General features: G+C 54.0%; 1 protein-coding gene across 1 annotated transcript in view; it reads left to right on the forward strand.

Annotated features, from left to right (window-relative positions):
- Positions 1-16,768: 16,768 nt before the first annotated feature.
- ELN (elastin) overlaps positions 16,769-17,001 on the forward strand; it is a 40,496-nt gene continuing 40,263 nt past the window's right edge. The window contains 1 exon segment of the mRNA XM_077996486.1: positions 16,769-16,971. Within this exon segment, the coding sequence (XP_077852612.1) occupies positions 16,890-16,971 (82 nt within the window). The 5' untranslated portion in view covers positions 16,769-16,889.

Below are 17,001 nucleotides of genomic sequence, written 5' to 3' on the forward strand. Positions count from 1 at the left end.
CCACTGCAATCCAGGCAGGGTGACCAAGAAATAATATTACTTTATTTTATTTATTTTTATTTATTTATTTATTTATTTTTGAGGTGGAGTTTTATTCTTGTTGCCCAGGTCGCAGTGCAATGGCACCATCTTGGCTCACTGCAACCCCCGCCTCCTGGGTTCAAATGATTCTCCTGCCTCAGCCAAGTAGCTGGGATTACAGGAGTGCACCACCACTCCTGGCTAATTTTTTGTATTTTTAGTAGAGATGGGTTTTCACCATGTTGTCCAGGCTGGTCTCGAACTCCTGACCTGAGGTGATCCATCCACATAGGCTTCCAAAAGTGCTGGGATTACAGGCGTGAGCCACTGCGCCCAGCCAGAATATTACCTTAATCAAGCCTCTACATATAACAGCCAGCTTCTCAGAACACAAATAATAGAATTATATATTACTCCAGGGGGTTGGATGGTGAGGCTCTGCCCACAAGACCAGCAGTACCAGCTGCCCCTGCCTGGACAACCACTTTACAACAGCAAATCTGGGGGTTGTCCTGGCCCGTGGGCTCCCAATGGAGCCCAAACAGTGGCTTTGACAGATGAGGAAGCCGAGACCCACTGAGCAGAGGGAGCTTTCTGAATGCCCGGGACAGCCAGTGCAGAGCCCATGTGGGGCATGGGGAGCCCAGGGGACTTGTCTCTTGGTCTTCCACTGAGCAGCTTTGGTGGCAGCTTTGAACATGGGGCGTCTTCTGGGAGTTAGAGACCCAGGTTGGAATGTGCCCATCTCTGCGTCTCTGGGCCTTGAGTCCGCTAACTTGGGGGCACAGGTGTGTATCTGGGGCCGAGGGGATACTAAGGCTATGCCCTTGGAGACTGGCCCTCTCCAGCTGGCAATCTAATTCAGGGATTCTGGGAATGAAAATCCTCCAGGGCCAGGCGCGGTGACTCACGCCTGTAATCCCAGAACTTTGGGAGGCCAAGGCAGGCAGATCACTTGAGGTCAGGAGTTTGAGACCAGCCTGGCCAACATGGTGAAACCCTGTCTCTACCAAAAATACAGAAATTAACCGGACATGGTGGTGGGCACCTGCAATCCCAGCTTCTTGGGAGGCTGAGGCAGGAGAATCGCTTGAACCCAGGAGGAGGAGGTTGGAGTGAGCCGAGATCATGCCACTGCACTCCAGCCTGGACGACAGAGTGAGACTCTGTCTCAAAAAAAAAAAAAAACAAAAGGAAAAAGAAAATGACCTCTCAGTCATGCCCCTAGAATGGCAGTCCCCAGGTTCAGGCCCTCAGCTGGGACCCCTGGAGCTGAGAATGAGGTATGAGGAAGGCAGGGCCTCCAGGCAGCTGCAGTCCAGGAGGTGGGCTAGGCTGGCCCTGGGATCTCTGGACCCTCCAGGCCTGCCCAACCTGCTTGCCCCCTGCTCAGGGCGTCCACCTTGGCCTGGCTCTCACCCGGTCGGTGGAGGCCCAGGGACCTGGAATCGGTCACATCCGGCCCAGCCGTCTAAACAGGCCTGAGGCCCCAGAGCCCGCCGGGCCCAAGGGGAGCCCAAAATAACATCTGAGTCAGCATCCCTACAGACACCCCATCCGCCTGGGCCCATAGGGAGGGGCCTAGAGGCGGCCCAGATGGGGACCAGGCCAGGTCAGGCGGCCACCTGCTCTGGTGGGGCCCAGCCAGCGGCCAGCATGGCCCAGGGACATTGGGATTAGCCAGGTGGGGAGAGGGAGATTGGGGAGAAGAAAGGGAAGGGGGCGGCCCTGCCCAGTAGGGGCTCCAGTGTGAGGGAGACAGGGCTGTCTGCAGATGATAGCAGTTCATTATAGCCAATGTCACCCTGGAGGGAGAATAGACGGCTGGGAGCAGGTGGGAGCACATGGCCCAGTCTGGGGTTCCTAGAGGCAAGAAAGTCCTGAGCGTGGGTTGGATTTGGACAGGACAGGGATGCGGGAACCACATTCTACCCAGGGGGAGTGAGGGAGCAGCAGACGCCCCTCCACAGCGGGAGGTGGAGGAGAGAGATCCCTAGGAATTCAGGGACCCCTACCAGAGCCGAGCTGGAGACCCTCTGCCCAGGGACTGGGCAGACACACATAGCCCTCTGACCCCAATCGCCTCTGCCGCTATAACCCAGCAGCCACGGCCAGGCTTGTCCGCCCCACACTAGCCCAGCCAGACACAAAGGTGGCCCCAGCAGAAGGGACTCTCTGCAGTGAGCCATCCACATCATCCTGCCCATCCCTCCAGGTGAGCACAGCCCCCAGGAGACCCAGAGGAGCTAAGATTCCAACACCAGGGCAGGGTGGGCCTGAGATCAGGGACAGGTCCTAGGCCAGGGTCCTTCAGCATCAGTCCATGTGGTCTCAACTCCTCCCCAGAGGCGACCGCAGGAGCGAGCTGGCCCAGGCCACACTGTGTCCTCAGGTCCCCGGGTGGGTGGCTCTGGTCAGTCCCTTTGCTTTACAACTGTGAGGTCGCCCTGCCTCCCATGGCCAAGCTGGGGCAGAGGGCGGATACCTGAGTCCCTGCTGGCCTCCCAGCTTAATCCCTCAGCTTTCCTGAGAATGGCTCTGCTGTTCTTGGCCAAGGGCCTCCGCTGAGCCTGGCACGGCCTCGGCTTGGCTCTCACCAGCGAGTGAGGGCTTGGCTGGGGCCCAGCCAGGGCGGTGGACATCACTGAAGCCTAGAACATGGGGTCTGGTGGGCGGTGGAGATTCAGTTGGACCCCAGGGAGTGGCTCTGCTGCAGGGTCGGGGCTCACCTCCTGGGGCCCCTCTCATCCGACAGAGACTGCAGGGCCTTCTCCGAGCCCACCTGGTTCGGAAAACCTACAGACCCCGCTCCTTCACTCCCTGAAACAAAGCAGGCTTTTTCCATGGGGAAAGAAGCAGAAGGTTGAGAACAAAACCCTGTTTCTCCCACCCATTACAGGCCTTGATCGAGTCTCTACCATGTCCCAGACTCAGTGCAAAGCTCCACGTAAAGGATGCAGAAATGAATTTTCTATGGAACCCCAGGACGCGGCCACACCTCTTCTTACTGCCCCAGTTTCTCCAAACGGCCCTGAGCCAGGGATCTGAGCGGGGCTGTAGCTAAGATTTTGCTGAGCAGCTACTTTGTGCCAGGCACATGCAATGCTTGAGCTCCCTGACTCCTTGCCACAGCCTCTCTAAGAGATGAGGAAACTGAGGCTCAGGGAGGGTACCTTGCTCAACGCCAAAGTGCTAAAGTGGAGTAAGAGGGACTTGAACTTGTACCGTGTGGATTCAGAACCTCTGCTTTTAACCACAGGGGTGCAGTGGGAAGGGTGTGTCTAGGGAAGGGTGGAAGGTCCTGAGGCCGGCTTAGAAGGAGATAGGCATTGCAGGCTGGCAGAACCAGGGGAGGAATGGCCACTGAATGGTGCCTGAACAGTCTCCAAGGACTATCATAGAAACCCTGGTCCATTTCATTAGTAATTTGTGTTTTCACATCCTTTCATTTACAGGCCTCATTTGGGGACCTCTTTCTGCAAAGGTACTTGGAGAGAAACATTACAACCTCAGAACCCTAGTTACCTACGAACTTCCTTTTTTTTTTTTTTTTTTTTTTGAGACAGGGTTTCAGTCTGTCACCGGGGCTGGAGTGCAGTGGCATGATCTCGGCTCACTGTCACCTCCACCTTCCAGGCTCAAGCGGTCCTCCAGCCTCAGCGCCCCCAAGTAGCTGAGACTATAGGCACACGCCACTAAGCCTGGCTAAGTGTGTGTGTGTGTGTGTGTGTGTGTGTGTGTGTGTGTGTGTGTGTGTATTTTGTAGAAATGGGCTTTTGCCATGTTGCCCAGGCTGGTTCCAAACTCCCGGATTCAAGTGATCTGCCTGTCTCAGTCTCCCAAACTGCTGGGATTATAGGCATAGTCACCACACCTGGCCCCCATTTTTAAAAAATTTTACTATAATCCCACCCCAGGAACAGCTGGCTCACCAGATGGTAAATGACTGTCCCGTGAGATGGCTGACTTATTAAGTCCATACATTGAATATTAGAGTCAAGGGAGAAATGCAGAACTAGGCAGACATCAGACTAGATTGGATTCACCGTCATATCCTCAATGCCCAGCACAGGGACAGAAATTAGTAGTTGCTAAATCAGTATTAGCTGAATAAGCAAGTAAGTGCCTTTCTGTTAAATGGGTAATAGCCAAGCTTCTAAACTATCTTATTATTATTATTATTATTATTATTATTATTATTTTAGAAACAGGGACTTACTCTGTTGCCCAGACTGGAGTGCAGTGGCGTAGTCATGACTCACTGCAGCCTCAAACTCCTGGATTCAAGTGATCCTCCTACCTTAGCCTCCTGAATAGCTGGAGTACAGGCGTATACCACCATAGCCAGCTAATTGTTTTGTTTGTTTTTTGCAGAGATGGGGGTTTCGCTATGTTGCCCAGGCTGATCTCTAACTCCTGGCTTCGAAGGATCCTCCCACATCGGCCTCCCAAAGTGCTGGGATTACAGGCGTGAGCCACTGCACCCAGACAAACTATCTCTGTTAATTACTGCCTGAGTACTATTGAATGAATCATTTAAACTCTACTTTGGATTAATCCTAATAAGGGATTTAGACTAGATCAGGGTCATTCAAGACACAGAGTATAGGCCGTAACTCCCACCTCTTGCTCCCAGCAGACATGACCCATTGACTGTGTGATTTGCATCTGCTGAGCCTGGATATCCTCAGAATCCTTCTTAACACCACTTCTGATGGCCATTGCCCATCAAACACAGTTGGTGATGGAATCTATCTGCCATCCTGGTTGCGATGAGCTCCTCCAGCCCATAAGAGAGAGGCAGCAGGAGAAATATAGGCTGTAGGGTGGGTTTAGGGAGGAGTAAGGAGAGACTAAATAAGATGCTCTTTTTTCTTTTTCTTTTTCTTTTTCCTTTTTCTGAGACGGAGCCTCAATCTATCACCCAGGCTGGAGTGCACTGGCACAATCTCGGCTCACTGCAACCTCCACCTCCCACGTTCAAGTGATTCTCCTGCCTCAGCCTCCCAAGCAGCTGGGACTATAGACATGTGCCACCATGCCTGGCTGACTGTTGTACTTTTAGTAGAGACGAGATTTCATCTTGTTGGCCAGGCTGGTCTCGAACTCCTGACCTCAAGTGATCCGCCTGCCTCCGCCTCCCAAAGTGCTAGGATTACAGGCGTGAGCCACCTCGCCCAGCCAAGGCTCTTTAGAGATTCCTAATTCCAGGCTGGGCACAGTGGCTCACACCTGTAATCCTAGCACTTTGGGAGGCTGAGGAGGGCGGATCACTTGAGGTCAGGAGTTCGAGACCAGCCTGGCCAACATGGCGAAACCCCATCTCTACTAAAAATACAAAAATTAGCGGGGCACAGAGGCAGGCGCCTGTCATCCCAGCTACTTGAGAGGCTGAGACAGGAGAATCGTTTGAACCCAGAAGGTGGAGGTTGCAGTGAACTGAGATCGCACCACTGCACTCCAGCCTGAGCAACAGAGTGAGAGTCTGTCAAAAAAAAAAAAAAAACAGAGAGAGAAAGAGAGAGATTCCTTATTCCAGTCTGGGGACCCTCAGAGTTCCTTGAATGCGTGAGCTTCTCCACCACCAGGAGGGGGAGCACAAAAACCCACATGAAGAAAGGATGGTGGCCCCCAACTTGCTGCCTGAATCCTAACGGGCGTTGGAACCAGCTCTCAGCCTGAAAACCACAGGCAGCTCAGAGCTTTTATGAATTCCAGGGCCTGGAGGAAGGGCTGGGGCCCTCGAAAGAGGCCGAGCAGCTGGCGACCCAGGAGAGAAGAGCTTTTTTCCAAACACTGGGGCCACCACGCTTTGGGAAGGGTGAGGGCGGACAGGCCAACTCCTGGCTCCGGGGAGATTTAAAATGCTCTGTGTCAACGTAGATCATAGACCTAATTGTGAAAGGTAAAACTATAATGCTTCCAAAAAAAAGCATAAGAGATTATCTTCATGACCTTCGGATCTGTACCTCGGATGGGTACAGATTTCTTAAACAGGACAGACAAAGCACTAACCCCCAGAGAAAAGACAGATACATTTGACTTTGTTAAAATCAAGGAATTGTAGTCATCAAAACACATCATTAAAAGTAAGGCAAGCCAAGCCGGGCACGGTAGCTCACACTCATAATCCCAGTGTCCTGAGAGGCCAAGGTGGGAGGATCGTTTGAAGCCAGGAGTTCAAGGCCAACCTGGGCAACATAGCAAGACCCCCATCTCTACAAACAATCAAAATAAACATAAAGGCAAGACAAAGATTGAGATAAGATCTTTCTAATACATACAGCTAACTGCAGAATTGTATCAACATAAAGAACTCCACGAATCAGTAAGGAAATATCAATCCCATTTTCAAAAATGTGCATAAGACGTAAAAAGTCACTTCACAAACAAGGATAATCAAATGCCCAAGTAGCGTGTGAGAAAGTGTGTGCCACAGTGAAACCCCGTCTCTACTAAAAATACAAAAAAATTAGCCGGGCGTGGTGGCGGGCGCCTGTAGTTCCAGCTACTCGGGAGGCTGAGGCAGGAGAATGATGTAAACCCGAGAGGCGGAGCTTGCAGTGAGCCAAGAGCCAAGATCACGCCACTGCACTCCAGCCTGGGCGACAGAGAGAGACTCCGTCTCAAAAAAAAAAAAAAAAAAAAAAAAAAAAAAAAGAAAGTGTGTATCATCATTACTCATCAGGGAAATTAAAGTTAAAATCACACTGGGAGCCCAACGCGGAGGCTCCCACCTGTAATCCCAGCACTTTGGGAGGCCAAGGTGGGAGGATCACTTGAGGCCAGAAGTTCGAGACCAGCCTGGGCAACATAGTGAGACCCCCCCAACTCCAAAAAATTTAAAAAGTAGCCGGGCGTGGTGGTGCATGCCTGTAGTCCCAGCTACTCGGGAGACTGAGGTGGGAGAATCACCTGAGCCCGGGAGGCTGAGGCTACAGTGAGCTATGATAGCACCACTGCACTGCAGCCTGGATAACAGAGCAAGAACCTGTCTCAAAAATAAATAAAATACTCTTATGAGTTGCATTAGCAGTTGCGTGAGCAGATGTTGTCTGGCAAGTCAACACGACAACACGCACACACAGTGCCACACATCCACAGATACGCTGACACAGAGACACACACAGACACACTCACCCTCACTGCTATGTCCCCAGCAGGCTTCAGTCTCCTCCTCTGGGAGGGGCAGGGGACAGCAGGAAGACTATCCAGGCTGCCCTGGTGATTTCAAGGATGGTAGCACAAGGCAGAGAGAAAAGCACTGTCTGCCCAGAGCCGAAAGCCAAAACCTGCATGAGGGGCCACGGGGACCACCCCACTGAGCAGCTCCTCCTCTGGGAGCTGGAAGGAGAGCTCAGGCAGCTGAATCTCCTCTGGATAAACAATGTAATGCAAACCCAGGTAACGAGAGCCTCAGACCCTGCAGGAGTAGACCCCGGGGTGCAGAGAAAGATCCAGACAGGAACATGTGGAGATGGGCAGAGAGGGAGACAGAGATGCAGAGAGGGGTGGAGGCCGGTGCGGTGGCTCATGCCTCTAATCCCAGCACTCTGGGAGGCCGAGGCGGGCGGATCACTTGAGGTCAGGAGTTCAAGACCAGCCTGGCCAGTGTGGTGAAATCCTGTCTCTACTAAAAATACAAAAATTAGCCGGGCAAGGTGGTAGACACCTGTAATCCCAGCTACTCAGGAGGCTGAGGCAGGAGAATTGCTTGAATCTGGGAGGTGGAGGTTGCAGTGAGTGGAGATTGTGCCACTGCACTCCAGCCTGGGCGACAACCTGGGCAAGAGAGCGAGGCTCCATCTAAAAAAAAAAAAAAAAAAAAACTAAAAAAAAAAAAAAACAACACAGAAAAAGAAAAAAGATTGAGGGGGTTAATAGCACCACCCTGTTTGTCTGGATATTAAACCAGTTATTGTGATAGAGGCCCCTAGCATGGTGCCTGACAATGGGAAAGAGGGCAGTTCAGGCTGAAAGCTAAAGCCATTTCTCGCCTCCTCCAGGAAGCCCTCCTGGACTGCACCATCTGGCACTGCTTCTGCATGACTCCCCGCCCTAATGCACATTATCACTTTCAGGTGTGTGTGTGTGTGTGTGTGTGTGTGTGTGTGTGTGTGTGTGTGTTTATACCCATGAATTCCCATACACAGTTCAGGGTAGGGGAACCAGAGCTCCCACCAATCTGGGCTGATGGAAGAAGAGTAGGTAGCCCAGCCTGAACCAAACAAAGGGCCAGGGACAATCACATGCCCCTTGCCGGGCATCATACCCAGACCACCTAGTAACACAGTGTGAACAGGAAGGACCTCTTGAGAAGTCAGTGCAGGTGGGGGCTTTTCTCCTAACCAGGATATTTTGATTATGGTTCTGGGAGGGGCTCCCAACTCCGGAAACCCACCCTTCCAGCCCAGGCACAAACCTAAACCAGAGAGGTTTGCTTTCAGGAGAGGGCAAGGGAAGGTTTGCAGTGAGCGTGCTGATGGTTGAGAAAGGAATCAGGGCATCTGCAGGTCTTAGCTCCAGAATATTCCCTTACTGCACTTGGGGCTGGGAGGAAGGAGGAGGCCCCTCCCTCTCCCAGGTTTCCACAAGCCTTCTGTTATGGACTGAATTGTGTCACCCCAAACTTCACATGTTGAAGTCCTCTGAGTCCCCCAGGACCTCATAGTGTGACTATATTTGGAGACAGGGTCTTTTCTTTTTTTTTTTTGAGACAGTCTCATTCTGTTGCCCAGGCTGGAGTGCAGCAGCGCGATCTCAATCTCAGCCTCCCAAGTAGCTGAGATTACAGTTGTGCACCACCTTGCCCGGCTAATCTTTGTATTTTGGATAGAGACAAGGTTTTGCCATGTTGGCCAGGCTGGTCTCAAACTCCTGACCTAAAGCAATGCACCTGCCGTGGATTCCCAAAGTGCTGGGGTTACAGGCGTGAGCCACTATGCCTGGTCCCATCCTCGGGATTCTGAGGACCTGAACCAGTTGATTGTCCCCCTGGGAGTCTGGCGGGCTTATGGGGTCAGGAGCAGACATGGCCCCACCTGAGAACCATGACGCCACCTGTGATCCAAGCTGGGGGCCCAAGACCCCGGCACCCAGCTCTTATCTGCTTGGCAGGGGCCTGATCTGTGACCACCAAGGGGGCTGGGGAGGCGTATAGCAATAGGCGTCTCCCCCCATCCCTACTCATTTTTTTCACTCACACATTCATTCACTCAGCTGCATTGCAGATGCTTGCTATAGGAATGACAATAGCCCTCAGGGTAGACGGAGAGAATGATGTGTAAATAGTCATGGCAACCATGCCTTTTAGACTTTTTGACAGTGCTGAGCAGAAAAAACAATTCATCACGATCCAGTACACACATGCAAACACATAAACTTAAACAAAGGTGCAGGCCAGGCGCCGTGGCTCATGACTGTAATCATGCTGAGGCGGGAGGATCACTTGAGGCCGGGAGTTTGAGACCAGCCTGAGTAACATAGTGAGACCCTGTTCCTATCTTTTTTTAATTAATTACTTTAAAAAATTAGCCAGGTGTGGTGAAATGCACCTGCGGTCCCAGCTACTCAGGAGGATCACTGGAGTCCAGGATTTGAGGCTGCAGTGAGCTATGATCATGCCACTGCACTCCAGCCTGGATAACAGAGCAAGACCCTGTCTCAAAAGATAAAAGAAAGAAGGAAAAAGAAAAAGCGCGAGAGATAGTGTTGAATTTGATCACTTGCATTTAGTCTATTCTGTTCTTTTCTATTCTATTTAACTCCATTCTGTTCATGACATTCCACCCCATCTGAAAATCCTGTTCCTGGCAGGGCGCTGTGGCTCATGCCTGTAATCCCAGCACTTTGGGTGGCCGAGATGGGAGGATCGCTTGAGGCCAGGAGTTCGAGACCAGCTTGAGCAACATGGTAAAACCCCATCTCTACCAAAAAATACAAAACTAAGCTGGGCACAGTGGTTCCTGCCTATAATCCCAGTCACTCGGAAGGCTGAGGTGGGAGAGCCGCTTGAACCCGGGAGGCAGAGGTTGCAGTGAGCTGAGTCTGGGTGACAGGGTGAAACCCTGTCTCTAAATAAATAAATGGATAAATAAATAAATGAAAATGTCATTCCTGGCCCACTAAAGTGATTTCAAGCCCCACTAATGGGTCACGACCTGAAATTTGAAAGGTGCTGATTGAGTGAAAGTCCTTCATAGGAGTTCTGAGGTGGCCTGGGCCGAGTAGGAAGGACCAGCGTCCTCTGAGAGTCTGTTACTGGCGGGCTTTAAGCAGGGCGGGGACACGTGGGGTCTGTGCTCTCAGAAGCTCCCTGCAGGCAGCCGTGTGGGTGGGCAGGAGGACAAAGGCTGGGTGCCTGGTCAGGGCTGCCTTCGGCCTTCCTGCTTTTGCGTACACCACCAGAAAGCAACCAGCAACTCCCTTTGAGAGACAGGAACGGGATTTAGCTCCAGCACCGACTCCTCCAGGAAGCCTTCCTGATTGCCTCCCCTCCTGGAGGCTCTGACCCTCCGTTCCCAGGACTGCAGGTGCTGGTGTCCTCTATGCCTGTCGCCCCTCCCCAAACCTGAGCAGGCCACTCAGGAATGTGGAGAACAGAATGAACAAGGGAGCAGATCACCCCAGGCCCAGCGGGAGCCCCTGGCCCAGCCTCGCCTGCCTCCCACCCAGCATCCTGGCAGCTGCCCTGCCCGCCCTGCGGGACCCGCCTGGCGCCACAGGGATCAGGCCAGCTGAGGGTTCCGGACATGGGTGGAGGGCTCTGCCCAGGGCGGGGAGCAGCCGAACGTGGTGTGGGGATGGAGACGGGCAAAACCAGGAGGAAGAGAGCTCCCCTGGCTCAGGCGCTTGGAAAGGCTCCTGAGCACGGAGGGCTATGGGAGGCCAGGGAGATAAGGGCTCCAGGGAGGGCGCTCGGGGTGGGGTGAGAGCTGCAGCAGCTCTGCCCACCGGTTCCTAGAGCCAGCTCAGGGGAGCAGGCAGCTCAGCCCTGGGTCCCACGACGTGCCCAGCCCAGGGAAGAGAAGGCTTTGCTTTCCAGGTGCTGAGCCGAACTTGCGGCGGAGATCATCGCTCTACCCTAGAGCAGTGTGGCTGGGGGAGGGACATACTCTAGAGGCTTGAGCGCCGGGTCACAGCGCTTTCGGGTGACCTTGCGCCGGTCACGCGTTTCCTCAAGGATCTGTTTCCTCACCTGTGTGGCAGGATAGTTGATTGAGTCATGAATATCTGTGCTTATCCACCCTGTAACCCTCCCCTCTTGCCACTTCCCAAGCAAAGCCCCAAGTTGCAAGAAAAAGCCGCCGGAAGTCATCTTTGAGATGAGAGTGAGTATCTTAGATTGGGAGCATCTCCTGCCAGCCCGGAGATGACAGAATGTCCTGCAGGCCACTACCTTGGAAGCACCTCTAGAGGTGGTCCAGCCCCGAGCTTCCCAGCCTCAGACTCCAGCACAGTCTTGGGGTGCACAGGAGCACACAGGTTCCAACAAGGGGGTCAGGGAGTCAGGGCCCCTACTATCTCCAGGCTCTAAGATAGCTGGATTTTGGTGGGGGGTGGAAGTGGGGGAAGACAGATCCAGCAACTGGGATGGAATTCACTGCCACCCACATGTGTGACATTGGCTTAAATTAAACAGATCTAAGGCAGACACCAAGATGCTCTTTCGGGTAGTGCTGAGTTCATAGACAGGGCTCCTAACCCTTCTGCTTGTTAACCAGGATAATAATATCCCCAGTGGAAAATGGAAGTGTGCTTTGTAAACGGTCAAGTGTCAAGCAAACGAGAGGCGTGCTCTGGACTCCTCCATCCCGGGTCCCATGGGAAGAGGGTGCACAGAGCTGGGCCGACTCACAATGTTTCCCTCCAGATGGCAACAGACAGCCCGTCAGGCACTGTAGGAACAGCACAGGGCAGAACAGCCCGTCCGGGACACCCACCTCCCCACCCCCGGCTCACACTGGCCAAAGATCCAGACTGACAAATGACTCAGACACGCAAACACCCGGGCTAAGAGGAAACAAGGCATGGCCTGGAGGTTGCGGGGGGCAGAACTCACAAGGATGGGGTTTCCTCTTATGCCTGCCTCTCCACCCAGCCATGATCAGTGGCCTGAAATGGTGTCATGGACCCCCCTCCCATATTTAAGCACTTGCTGTATACCAAATTCTTACAGATACGTTTGTACTCTTAAATGGTTATGAAGATCGCTGTCTTCATAGGACGAAACCAGGGATTCTAGGGGTTAATTACTGTCGATGCCACTATACGTCGTTATTATTAGATAATCTGGCCAAACTCATACCCTAATCAATATCAGTCCCCATCACAACCACAACAATGACTGCCGACCCTTCCGAACCCAGTCCCAGCCTGGGGGGTTGCAGAAGCACCGCATTCCAGAATTTCAGCCTCCGTCCCACAACGTCCAACGCACCCCTCGAAGCACAGCCTGTCCTTCTTTTGGGCTGACTCTGTGTGATGAAGGCACACCCAGCAAATGGCCCAGACCCACGGGCATTCAATCTATTTTCAGCTGTAGCCCCTTTACCTGTGACACCTGTGCCCGCGCCAGACCCCTTTCTTTCCTGGCCGTCCGTCTGAGGGGTCCCTGGTGGCCTCTGGAAAGAGAGGAGCTTCAGAAGTCGCTTTCATTTTCCAGCTGAGGTGCTGGCTCTGGGCCGATGCTGCCGGGCACCCCACAATAGGTAGCCGCCCTCTCTGGCTCGGTCACCAGCACGAAGGCAGGGCCTCTCCTTTGGGGCTGCTTGTCACGGGTGCCCCTTGCCAGCCTCCAAGGACATCCCTCCTTCTCTGTCCCTCTGTCCCTCTGTCCTGTCCTCAAGCCTCGTCTCACTTTGAACCTCTGCATAGCAGGATCCAGATTCCCCTCCAAGTGCATCAGAACTAAGGCTAGCTCTGGCTGGGCACGGTGGCTCACGCCTGTAATCCCAGCATTTTTGGGAAGTCGAGGCGGGAGGATTACCTGAGGTCAGGAGTTCAAGATCAGCCTGGCTAAAACGGAGAAACCCCGTCTCTACTAAAAATACAAAAATTAGCCAGGCGTGGTGGCACATGCCTGTCATCCCAGCTACTCAGGAGGCTGAGGCAGGAGAATTGCTTGAACCTGGGGGGCCAGAGGTTGCAGTGAGCCAAGATCACGCCACTGCACTCCAGCCTGGGCAACAGAGAAGGACTCTCTCTCAAAAAACAAAACAAACAACCAAAAAAGAACTAAGGCGGGCTCATCTCACCAGTCCTCTTATGGTCTAAACCAGCGCTGTCCCCGTGGCAGCTGCTGGCCACGTGTGGCTAATGGAGCACTTGAAATGTGACAAGTCCAAACTGAGACGCACCCTCAATGCAAAATACACACCAGTTTTAAGACCTGGTGCAAAAAATAATGCAAAATATCTCAATATTTTTTATTTTGATTACATGTTGAAAAGGATTATACTTTAGATATGTTGTGTTAAATATATTACTAAGAATAGTTTTACTTATGTTTTCTTTTATTTCATATGGCTACTAGTAAATTTAAGATCATAGGAGGGGATGGACGCGGTGACTCACACCTGTAATCCCAGCATGTTGGGAGGCCAAGGCAGGTGGACCACCTGAGGTCAGGAGTTTGAGACCAGCCTGGCCAACATGGTGAAATCCCATCTCTACTAAAAATACAAAAATTAGCTGGGCGTGGTGGTGGATGCCTGTAATCCCAGCTACTTGAGAGGCTGAGGCAGGAGAATCCCTTGAGCCCGGAAGGCGGAGATTGCAGTAAGCTGAGATCGCGCCACTGCACTCTAGCCTGGGCGACAGAGCAAGACTCCGTCTCAAAAAACAAAAGAAAAAAGAAATCTGAACTTTGTCTGGATAGCGACTGAGGGTGTCTGAGCAAAGCAATGACGTTCACAGAGCCATCCAGAGACTGGGAACTCTGTCCTTCCAAAATGGGTGCACCCACAGGAGCTGGAAGACAGAGATGGCCTGTGGGTGACTCATCTGGTTGCCCCTTGCTAGCGCTGAGCCAGGCAACAAGTGGGCAAGGCTTGTCAACGATAACTGCAAGATCAGCGATCACCAGGCAGCCAGGTGCACCCGGTAGCCCTCTGTGGGCAATTCCGCATGTATGACCTTATTTAGTCATACAGGTAGGCAAGGAGGTGATATTAAGCAGTTGAGCACTGATGGGTCTTGAATGGACAAGTAAATGAATGAATGAACGAATGAATGAATGAATGGTGGCCGATGACTGTCATCTCCAGTCCTTACTTTATGTATTGCATGCATCAGACTACACGGCGTTGCGTGTATGTTCGTGGAGCTCCTGCAGCGAGCAGAGGCTGCTAAGCAGGAGCAGCACACAGGCTGGGGGCAGGACACAGGGCCCCAGGCCTCGGGGGAGAGGTCTGTTCCAGCCACCTCAAGTCTATTCCTGCGAGTGCCCCTCCTCACCCCTCCTGGATCCCCCCCCCACTGCAAGCTCTCTCCCCCTGGCTCCGGACTCTCTCCCCGTCCTGGAATTAATAAAGACTCTGTGCAGACTGCGGTTTGCAAGTCTGAAAGCTGGTTCCTGCCCACGTCACTGCCTCGAGAGGAGAGGGGTCCAGCTCCCCACAGTACCCCCTGCCTTCCTCCTTCCCAGGAAGCGGAAGGCACGCAGATACAGCACTGACTTCCCCTCCCCTGCAGTAGGCACATCCCAGGCATCGGGCTTCAGACCCTGTCCCTGAGCAGCCCCTACCCCTACCCACAAAGAGTGGCTTGGGGGGGACTTTCACCCCAGCATAATCTCCATCAGCTTACCCTCAAAGTACCCCCAAATAAACACATACCATAAGTAAGAGCTGTACACTGGCTGTGTGTGCACATCTTCAAGATCATTCACAATTCTCCGGGCACGCCCCTACCTTCCAAAATTCCAGAGCTGCTCCCTCCAAAGACCCAGGGAAAGGGAAGGGTTTGTCCAGGGTCCCGGGGTGGCCCCGTATAGACCGAAGCCTAATAGCTGTCCTAGAAGCAGAACGCTTGCCGAGCAAGTGATGGCAATCGTGGTATTGACACCAGTCCTGGTACCAGCTGAACACAGAGCATTTTTGATCTAGCAGAAAAGCAGGACCGTGTTGTATTTGTCTTTGCGATAATCTCTTAGCTAGGAATACTGATCACCTGTAGACAGATGAGGAAACTGACACTCTGCGGAGAGATTATCCCACCAGAAAAGCTAGAGCCAGAAATTTACTTTTAGGTCCACCAATGCCTGCCTTTGACCAAGGCCTGCATTTGACCTTTCCACGCCGGGCCACCCCTGCTGGCACCCCAGACTGCTACAGTGCTCCTGCCTGCACAAGGGGCCTTTAACTCATCCCTTGGAGCCATCGTGGTGGAGAGAAAAGCCCACAGGGCATGTGGCTTCCATGCTGTTCCCCTGACCGGCTGTGACCTAGGACAAGGGACAAGTTTCCCTCTCCTATTCTCTAGGTCTCACATTTCTTCTCCACTAGCAGTAGTGGGAAGTGAGGGCTGGGGGACATGACCCTCCCCTGTTCCATCCCACACTCCAAACCCAAAAATTCCCCAGGGTCCCCATCCAGCTCAGTCCTGGGGGCAGAAATGCAGAGTTCTCCAGGAATGTGGTCCCAGCTGTTTCAGTGCAGGCTGCCCCCTCCTGGCCAGCAGAGGAACGCCAGCCTTCCCAGAGGGGACCGGGAGAACAGCAGTCCAGAAGCTCCCAGGCTGGTCTGGGCGCTAGCTGCGCGCAGCGTGGGGATGGGAGGTGGCCCAGTGATAATGGGAAGCTGGGCTGCCTCTCAGTCTGCCGGGGCTCCCACCTCCCTGTTCCCCCACAGAGCACCTGGGGATCCAGGCTGATTTTTGCCAGACCCTGAGACCTGCTTGGGGCTGGGTATAGGGCTGTGAGCTTGACCCATGCAGAAGAGAACCCTGCGTGTCGGGATCCTCCATGTGCCCCAGATGCCCCTGGAGACAGCACCAACATGGCATTAATTCCCAGGCCATTCCCCTGCCTCTAGCCCCCTGGCCTCTGCAGGCATCCACCCCAGACCCGCCCAACACCTCCTCCCCAGCTTCAGGTGGGAGGCTGAGATCTTGGCCCCTGCAGAATGCAGCCCTGTCCAGGGTCCCCTACCTCCCCCCAGATCCCTCCCAGAGCCATACCAACCCGATCCTACCTTCCAGACCATTCAACCTGCAGCCCCCCGACCTCTACAGACATAGCACCCCCTGAGTCCCCAGAGCTGCCCAATAGCTCCCCTCCCCAGCTGTGGGCAGAACCTGTCTCTAGCCAGGCCTGGGGGTGTTGGGGAGTCTGGAGGGCCGGGGTGGGGGCTGAGGCGCGGGACAGCTGGCCCGTGTCCCCACACTGGGCCCGGGGCCCAGCCGGAGGGGCGGGGGCCTGGCCACTCGGGCCTTGGCTGGGGCTGGGATTTTTGGCCTGGCCGCCAGGCCCTCCCTCCTGCTTCCTCTCCCGAGGGCTGTCCTGGCAGAGGCCCCCCTCGCTCTTTCTGGCGGGAACAGGGCCAGCAGCGAAAGAACAGTCGCAGAGGGAAAGCGGGAAAGAGATGGGGGAAAGTGTGTGTGTGTGAGTGTGCGCTTGTGTGCATGTGTGTGCGTGTGTGTGTCAAGGAAAAAAGCTCGCAGTCCAGCAGCCCGGGCCTGGGAGGCTTGTGAGCTGGGCCTTTCGTAATTGTCCCCTCCCCGCGGCCCCCTCCCCCAGGCCTCCCCCCTCTCCCGCCCTCCCGCCCGCCCTCTCTCCCTCCCTCCTTCCCTCGCAGCCGACGAGGCAGCAATTAGGCTTGGGGGATAAAACGAGGTGCGGAGAGCGGGCTGGGGCATTTCTCCCCGAGATGGCGGGTCTGACGGCGGCGGCCCCACGGCCCGGAGTCCTCCTGCTCCTGCTGTCCATCCTCCACCCCTCTCGGCCTGGAGGTAAGGGCCCCTCGCCCCTGTCCGCAGCGG

The sequence above is a fragment of the Macaca mulatta genome, chromosome 3 (assembly GCF_049350105.2).
Source record: "Macaca mulatta isolate MMU2019108-1 chromosome 3, T2T-MMU8v2.0, whole genome shotgun sequence".
Taxonomy (NCBI): domain Eukaryota; kingdom Metazoa; phylum Chordata; class Mammalia; order Primates; family Cercopithecidae; genus Macaca; species Macaca mulatta.